Here is an 8,548-nt window from a genome sequence, read left to right on the forward strand (position 1 = left end):
CGTAATTTAAATTGCTAAACAAACAGAATGAGGCTAGCATATGCATATGATCAAAGCTATTAGCCAGAAACAGAAATAAATAGATAAGTTAGTCATTAAGGCCATACTTTTGCAAAGGACAAGTATGGTTCCAACATCTTAGGGAAAATAATCAAATAGCTACATAATTGTGAAGTTGAAAACTTAAGAGATGCTAAACTTGTAAATACACTTTGTCAGACTGAAGAAATAGTCATGTCCTGATTATCAGACATAAGCAACAAAAACTATATTTTGAAGCCTATGGCTGCTAAAATATAACAATTGGAATGTGAACAAGGAAAAGAACTGGAGATTCTTACTATATTTTGGAATTGATGCATTTGGTATGCATGCTGTTCTATTGGTAGTGGTAGTGTTCTTTGTAAAATCTTTTCCTCCCACAAGGAAGCTGTATATAAACTTGTTATGGAAAGCAAACAGTTTTCAAAGGATGTTTCTTATTATGTTATAAGAATATGTCTGCCCTTTCAAAGTATATTTCTTATTACAAAGATGTACTTATGACTTTATATTGCAGTTTGAAGGTATTTTTTGTTTGCAATACATGTGTTTATCCAGATTATGATAAAGGAACAAAATAAACATGCTTTTGGATTGGGGGGGATGGATATAAAGAAAGGGTAAACTGAAAAGTAATATCCCATTTTTATACAACAGAACAATGGATCAAAACTTGATGGTGAAATGATAGGAAAGCCATCAAAAATGAAGTAGTGCTTAAAATCATACAGTTGCAGTAGATTTTTTCAAAATACAAGCTGTTACACTGTCTAAGCAAGGGAGAATTTAGTAGTCTAGTTTGAAGTATTCTAATTTATTTTGTTCCTCTTGCATAAATGCCTGGAAAAAATTGAAGTACAAATGTATGGTGTTTCTGATGGCTACTTATTAAATATTTGTTTTCTTTGCAGGGGAATTTTGTTGCAAGCATGACAGCAATTTTAAGACAAATGGAAGATTATCATTATGCTCATTTAATCAAGACTTTTGGGAAGATGAGATCCGATGTTGTTGTAAGTTCAGCTTGAAACACTTTTTTTGCCTCCTCCATGCATTGCTTGAGTTCTTGCTGGTATTTGATAAAGGAAGTTACAAAGCTGGAAAACTTTATTATGTGAACCACATGACCTGACATAAAAATCGATGAAGCATTGTTGTTCACCTTCTGAGCCAAGAGCAAAGATTGTATCATTGCCTTTGTATTAAATGACGAAGCAACTGATCCTCAAGGAAAGTCAAAATTTGAAAACGTGGCTTAAGTTATTGGAGTAGGGGAGGAGCAATTGATTTCTTACGTTTGAATCCAAACCTAAACTGAAAATAGCCTACAGTTCTGGGCAATTGGCTAATAACACTATTGCACTATTGGTTCAAACTCCTCCTTGAAACGTTTCTGTTACCTACATCTTTCTACCTCTTGTTTCTAGGTGATGCTTATCAGATTTCCCAAGAGCATTTATTTTCTTTGGATATTTATTTCTACAGTGCTATTTTATCCAGCATTACTTCACAAGCTGAGTTTTAAAGATATGTTTGATTATTGGTACCCATAATGAGTCAAACTCCTCAAGGTTCTTTCTAATCTTTTCTTTTTGAGTGTATGATACAACTTAATTAGAGCATCGTGGAAGGGAATTTATAGCTAAATAGATATCTCTCTAATGACCTGGAACTATCATTGCCATATGGCAAAATGCATGCTGCAAAGTAGCAACCAAACTTGTTGGCTGAGATCCATTAATTAGAAGATGACCTGAAGTCTGATCAACTGTGTTAGATTACAGACTCTGTTACCTGCGGGAGATAGGGTCTATGGTACTGCATTTTAAACAGTTTGAGAGAGAGAGATAGCTGAATATTCTAACTATATATTGTAGAGAAGAAGGACAGAATTAGAACTCCTCCATTTATGGCAAATGCAGTTCATATATTCTTTCGTTTCATCCATTTTGTTGCTTCGGAATGTAAGCAAGAGGAGAATAAATACCCATTTTCTTGACATAATCTTAGTAATCTGAGTTTAGGTTTCAGTTTAATAAAATACAGTAACCCAGGGATTCCCAATCTTTTTAAGTCCATGGGCACCTTTGAAATTCTGACACAGGACAGTGGGGACAATCACAAAATGGTTGTCAGAGAAGGCAGCGCTAGCCACAAATGTGAGGGAGTGAGATTATATATAACTCTAATAGTAACACTTCAGTTTTTTGGGCAGAAGCATTATTTAACAGGATGCCTTTTAATCCACACAGCCAATCAGAAGATCTGCTGGGCAAACACCCCACATGCCCCCCCCAGCATGATGTAATGGTTAAGAGCGGTGGACTCTAATCTGGAGAACTGGGTTTGATTCCCCATTCTTACACATGAAGCCTGCTGGGTGGCCTTGGACCAATCACAGTTCTCTTAGAACCTTTTTAGTCCCACCTACCTTACAAGGCCCCCTCATGGATCACTGCCTTGTCGTGGCGAGGGGGATTGTGTGGTTCGATGAGGCTGTGGGCTATGCTGTGGAGGGCCACCCAAGATGGACAGCCCACAGCAGAGAACTCAGACCAAGCATGATCCCCTGGAGAAGGTAATGGCAACCCACTCCAGTATGTTTGCCAAGAAAACCCCATGGACACTATCAAAAGGCTAAAAGATATGACGCCGGAAGATGAGCTCCTCAGGTCAGAAGGTGTTCAATATGCTACTGGGGAAGAGCAGAGGGCAAGTACAAGTAACCCCAGAAAAAGTGAAGCGGCTGGGCCAAAGCCGAAAGGACGCTCAGTTGTGGATGTGTCTGATTGTGAATAGGTTCATATAGGAGCAGGTTGTCCTTCAAATAACATGGTCCTGGGCTCTATAGGGCAAAGCTAGCATTTTGAATTACCATTGGAAGCAAACAAGTATCATGTTAAACTGTTAATCTTGTTAAACTGTTTGAGGAAAGCATGGTAGATCCTGGTTTTTAACCTGATGATCCTATTATGAACTAGTTGAAGCTTTTCACTGGTAGCCCCATGTGTTAGGTATTGTAGTACCATTACTTGGGTATGGTACTATTACTAGTACCATTAGTACTAGTACTATTACTAGTACCATTACCAAGGCATGGATACCAGTGGTAAGCACTAGAGCTTGTGCTGTTTATTTTGAAGTCCAAATATCTTTTAAGATAAAGCCCAATAAGGGACCTTTCAAGAAACACAAGAAATTATTTGCTAGCTAATACTCTTTCCTAGCAGAGAGAAAGCCCCAAAGACTGTCTGCCTCATTTTTATCTTGCTGTTCCCCAAGAATTTCAGGATGGCATATGGCGGTCTCATATGCTCTATTTTATCCTCATAACAATCCTGTGAGGTAGGCCACATTGAGAGAGACTAACTGGCCTCAGGAATTCTGTGAGCTTCATGGCTGAGTGGGGATTTGAACCAAAGTCTTCCCGGTTCTAGTCTGTCACTTGAATCACTTAACACTTATGACATTTTCTCATGCTCGATCAATACCTTTTCCTGCTCTGTAATATCCTTTTTGAGCTATTTAACAGACTTTTAACTAAATGCTTAGTTAATACAAAGAACTGACAACCAAGACTTTAAAAAGGCTTTTCACATGGTACCTCACCAAAGACCCTGAGTAAATTTAGTAGTCATGGAATAAGAGGTTGGGTTCTGTTATGGATTAAAAACTGGCCAAATGACAAGAAGCAAAAGTAGGAATAAATGGACATTTCTCTCAATGGAAGGAAGTAAGCAGTGGGTTCCCACAAGGATTGGTATTGGGGCCAGTGTTATTTAATTTACTCATAAATGATCTGGAACTAAAGGTAAGTAGTATATAGGGGTGTACATTCAGTAAAGCAGAACCAAAAAAACCCCCCAAAATTCATTTTCAGCATTTTTCAGGTATTCGGCAATAGGGATCAGATTCTCTGATCTGATTCAGCTGCCGAATACAGAATGCTGAATAAAAGCTGAAACTATTTGGCTTTAATTTGGCATTACTGAATTAGGCTCCCAGGGGGTTAAGCTTTAAAGGGATGCATTTTCCACTGTTTCTGTCTCTTTCTCACCCTTTGCTCTGCTTTCCAGAACGGAGGGGGAAGAGGGACCTTACATACAGCCAATCACTGCAATGCATTTGCAAATGGCATTGCAGCTTGCAAAGCTGTTGTTGCTGTGAGCTTCAAACTTGAAGCCCAACTACTAGCTTGCTTTCCCAGGGACAGGAGGGGGGAGGAGCACTGGCCAATAGAATTACAGGTAAAGGTGGGCACACTGCTCTTTGGCTAATCACAGAAGTTTGTTCTTTTTTGAGATTCTTCTGTGTATTGTTGTGATGATTTTGTGCTTAAGTTGACATCAGTCCTCCTGGACTGTGCGACTGAACAACAACCACCACCTCACAAGGTGCCTGTTGTGGAAGGGAAGGGAAGGTGATTGTAAGCCACTTTGAGACTCCTTAGGCTACAGTAAAGTGGGTTATAAAAACCAACTCTTGGAGTTAAAGGTGTCAGCAGTCATCATGGTGTCCATGGGCACCACGTTGGGGACCCCTGCAGTAACATCTCTTTGTTTATAGCAGTGTTTTTTTATTTAGCAATATTCAGTCAAACAAGTCGTAACCCATTTTCAGATCAAAGCGCTTTATTTTTTTTGTTAATCTATTCTCTATTCAAGGTTTCTGAATAAGACTTACTATATAGTTTTAAAGCTAGTCTGTAAATCACTTAAGGTGCTTCTTGCCAGCATAACACAGTATAAGTCCTGTGCAAACATGGAATTTAGGTACAGACCCTGCTTGATCCTAAACTCAGCAGTCTTCAGTGTGGGGCTCCCACCAGGAGGGGACAAGCATCATCCTATGCACAATAGGGATCTAGAATGGAGGTGGGGCAAGTTTCTCCTTTTTCATATCTACAGTGCACTTGCTATGTTCCCAGCTCTTTGGGGGCTTCTTTTCTCTTCTGAGAAAGCATTATAAGATGCTGACTGCATTATGACTGTGTACCAGACTGAAGACTGAACCGTTCATCCTACACAGAAAGCATGATAACTTGGATTTATCCTGTGAGAGAAAAATACGCCTTTACTGATATAAGTCTAGGATCCAACAGATCTCCAGACTGCAGTTTTGATGTTCACAAAGGTTTCTTTAGTACCAATACGATCTAAGCTTCAAAAACCCATTAATTGCCCTCTCATAGTTATTGAAAGTGTCTTCCACATTACAATGATTCTTGGAAGCTTTCTCATTGCTGCTGTGACTGCTGATTCAGTGTAGTAGCAACAGGACTTCCATGTTGTGGTTTGCCCATGTTTTCTCTGCCCAAAATCCCCATGGTCGTTATCCCCTCCCCGGGCATTATCAGGGGGCTTTTAAAATATATATGCTTCCCTCCACAGTCCTCAAATCATCGTATAAACAAATATTTAAATAATGCAAAGACAAAACACTGTTTAAAAATAGTTAAATTATAGATAAAATTACCCCCATACTATGCTGCCAAGGCTTGGAGTAAAAAATTGTTTTCACTTGTTGCCTAAAGGCAACAAAGTATGTGCTTGGTTGTGGATAGACAACTGTGGTCATCGTACCAGTGCAGAAAATGGCATTGGTAATCACCTACCTAACTGTTGGAAAGGAAGATACACAGTGCCATCTTACTAAATGAATAGGTTCATATAGGAGCAGGTTGTCCTTCAAATAACATGGTCCTGGGCTCTATAGGGCAAAGCTAGCATTTTGAATTACCATTGGAAGCAAACAAGTATCATGTTAAACTGTTAATCTTGTTAAACTGTTTGAGGAAAGCATGGTAGATCCTGGTTTTTAACCTGATGATCCTATTATGAACTAGTTGAAGCTTTTCACTGGTAGCCCCATGTGTTAGGTATTGTAGTACCATTACTTGGGTATGGTACTATTACTAGTACCATTAGTACTAGTACTATTACTAGTACCATTACCAAGGCATGGATACCAGTGGTAAGCACTAGAGCTTGTGCTGTTTATTTTGAAGTCTAAATATGTTTTAAGATAAAGCCCAATAAGGGACCTTTCAAGAAACACAAGAAATTATTTGCTAGCTAATACGCTTTCCTAGCAGAGAGAAAGCCCCAAAGACTGTCTGCCTCATTTTTGGTGTAGCCAGTTTAGTGTAGTGGTTAAGTGTGCGGACTCTAATCTGGGAGAACCGGGTTTGATTTCCCCACTCCTCCACTTGCACCTGCTGATGTGACCTTGGGTCAGTCGCAAGCTCTGGCACAGCTGTCTTTGAAAAAGAGCAGTTTGTATCAGAGTTCTCTCAGCCCCACCCACCTCACAGGGTGTCTGTTGTGGGGAGGGGAAGGGAAAGGAGTTTGTAAGCCGCTCTGAGACTCCAAGTGAAGGGCGGGGTATAAATCCAATCTCTTCTCTTCTTCTTCTTCTTTATCTTGCTGTTCCCCAAGAATTTCAGGATGGCATATGGAGGTCTCAGATGCTCTATTTTATCCTCATAACAATCCTGTGAGGTAGGCCACATTGAGAGAGACTAACTGGCCTCAGGAATTTTGTGAGCTTCATGGCTGAGTGGGGATTTGAACCAAAGTCTTCCCGGTTCTAGTCTGTCACTTGAATCACTTAAGACTTTTCTCATGAAGATGCTCGATCAATACCTTTTCCTGCTCTGTAATATCCTTTTTGAGCTATTTAACAGACTTTTAACTAAATGCTTAGTAAATAGAAAGAACTGACAACCAAGACTTTAAAATGGCTTTTCACACGGTACCTCACGAAAGACCCTGAGTAAATTTAGTAGTCATGGAATAAGAGGTTGTGTTCTGTTATGGATTAAAAATTAGTCAAATGACAAGAAGCAAAAAGTAGGAATAAATGGACATTTCTCTCAATGGAGGGAAGTAAGCAGTGGGTTCCCACAAGGATTGGTATTGGGGCCAGTGTTATTTAATTTACACATAAATGATCTGGAACTAAGGGTAAGTAGTATATAGGGGTGTGCATTCAGTAAAGCAGAACCAAAACCCCCCAAAAATTCATTTTCAGCATTTTTCAGGTATTCAGCAAGCTCGATCAGATTCTCTGATCTGATTCAGCTGCCGAATACAGAATGCTGGAATGCTGAATAAAAGCTGAAACTATTTGTTTTTATTCGTCATGGCCGAATACAGGCTCGAGGAGTTAAAGTTTAAAGGGCTTAACTTACCTTCTTTTCCCCGTCATTTCTTCCTCTTTCCTGCCCTTTGCTCTGCTTTCACAAATGGTATTGCAGCTTGTAAGGCTGTTGCTGGCTTCAAACGAAGCCCAACTACTGACTTGTTTTCCCAGGGACAGGACAGGGGAGGAGCACTGGCCCGTAGTATTACAGGTAAGGGTGGGTACACTCTCTTTGGACAATCACAGAAGTTTGTTCATTTTTGAAATTCTGTGTATTGTTGTTCTGATGATACTCTGCTTAAGTTGACATCAGTCCTCCTGTTGAGCTGATATTTGCCACAATGGCACTAGATTCAGCTTGTAGGTCGGCACAGGTTCTGTTGATAGGGAGGTTGGCACTGGGTTCTGCTGCGGGGCACTAGCACTAGAACATTGTACTACTTCAGTTTGGTGTAGTGGTTAAGTGCACGGACTCTAATTTGGGAGAACTGGGTTTGATTCCCCACTCCTCCACTTGCACCTGCTGATGTGACCTTGGGTCAGTCACAAGTTCTGGCACAGCTGTTCCTGAAAGAGCAGTTTGTGTCAGAGTTCTCTCAGCCCCACCCACCTCACAGGGTGTCTGTTGTGGGGAGGGGAAGGGAAAGGAGTTTGTAAGCCACTCTGAGACTCCAAGTGAAGGGCGGGGTATAAATCCAATCTCTTCTTCTTCTTCTCCTTCTCCTTCTGCTTCTGCTTCTTCTGCTTCTTCTTCTTCTTCTCTTCTTCTCTTCTGTTGCTGGCTTTGCAAACATGCCCTTTATACTTCAAGGATTCTCAGATTTGATCTTAGTCCTGTTGGGTTCTGGCACTGCCACAGTGGCACTGGTTCTGGTGGGCAGATTGCACTGTTTCTGCTGCTGGCCTTGCAAACATGCCCCCTTACACCACAACTCATTTAGTTTCTACTGCAGAAATTCTCTGGAAGAAATTGCTTGGCTATTGTTTTATCTGCCTGCCTTTGAAAACAATGGAGGATGGGGGCACTTTGGATGCCCCTAGAATTAGACCCCCTGGTCCAAACATTTCCAAACTTGGGGGTTCTTTTTAGGAGAGGCTCCAGCAGCTGCAGTACAAATTTTGTGTCTCTACCTCAAACCCCCTCCCCCCCAGCCCACTGAATACTCCTTAGAAGATTTTGCCATTGACTACAATAGCCCCATAGAATATAATAGAGCTGAATTTTTTCGGTATTCCCAAATATTTTGGGAATACCGAAAAAAATCAGCTTCGTTATACCCAAGTCCAAACAATACTGATTTTTCCCCCTGCACACCCCTGGTTTTAAAGTAGAGTGTGGGAAAATGTGATGTTGGGGGGGGGG

General features: G+C 40.5%; 1 protein-coding gene across 1 annotated transcript in view; it reads left to right on the top strand.

The window, feature by feature from the left end:
* Nucleotides 1–497: 497 nt before the first annotated feature.
* The window catches only part of LOC107106402 (dedicator of cytokinesis protein 1), a 288,943-nt gene continuing 280,892 nt past the window's right edge, over nucleotides 498–8,548 (top strand). Inside the window, exons 1-2 of the mRNA XM_015406534.1 lie at nucleotides 498–566; nucleotides 954–1,055. Coding sequence (XP_015262020.1) covers nucleotides 498–566; nucleotides 954–1,055 — 171 coding nt within the window. The remainder of the gene's footprint in view (nucleotides 567–953; nucleotides 1,056–8,548) is intronic.

This window comes from Gekko japonicus, unplaced genomic scaffold, assembly GCF_001447785.1.
Source record: "Gekko japonicus isolate JY-2015 unplaced genomic scaffold, Gekko_japonicus_V1.1 scaffold23, whole genome shotgun sequence".
Classification (NCBI taxonomy): domain Eukaryota; kingdom Metazoa; phylum Chordata; class Lepidosauria; order Squamata; family Gekkonidae; genus Gekko; species Gekko japonicus.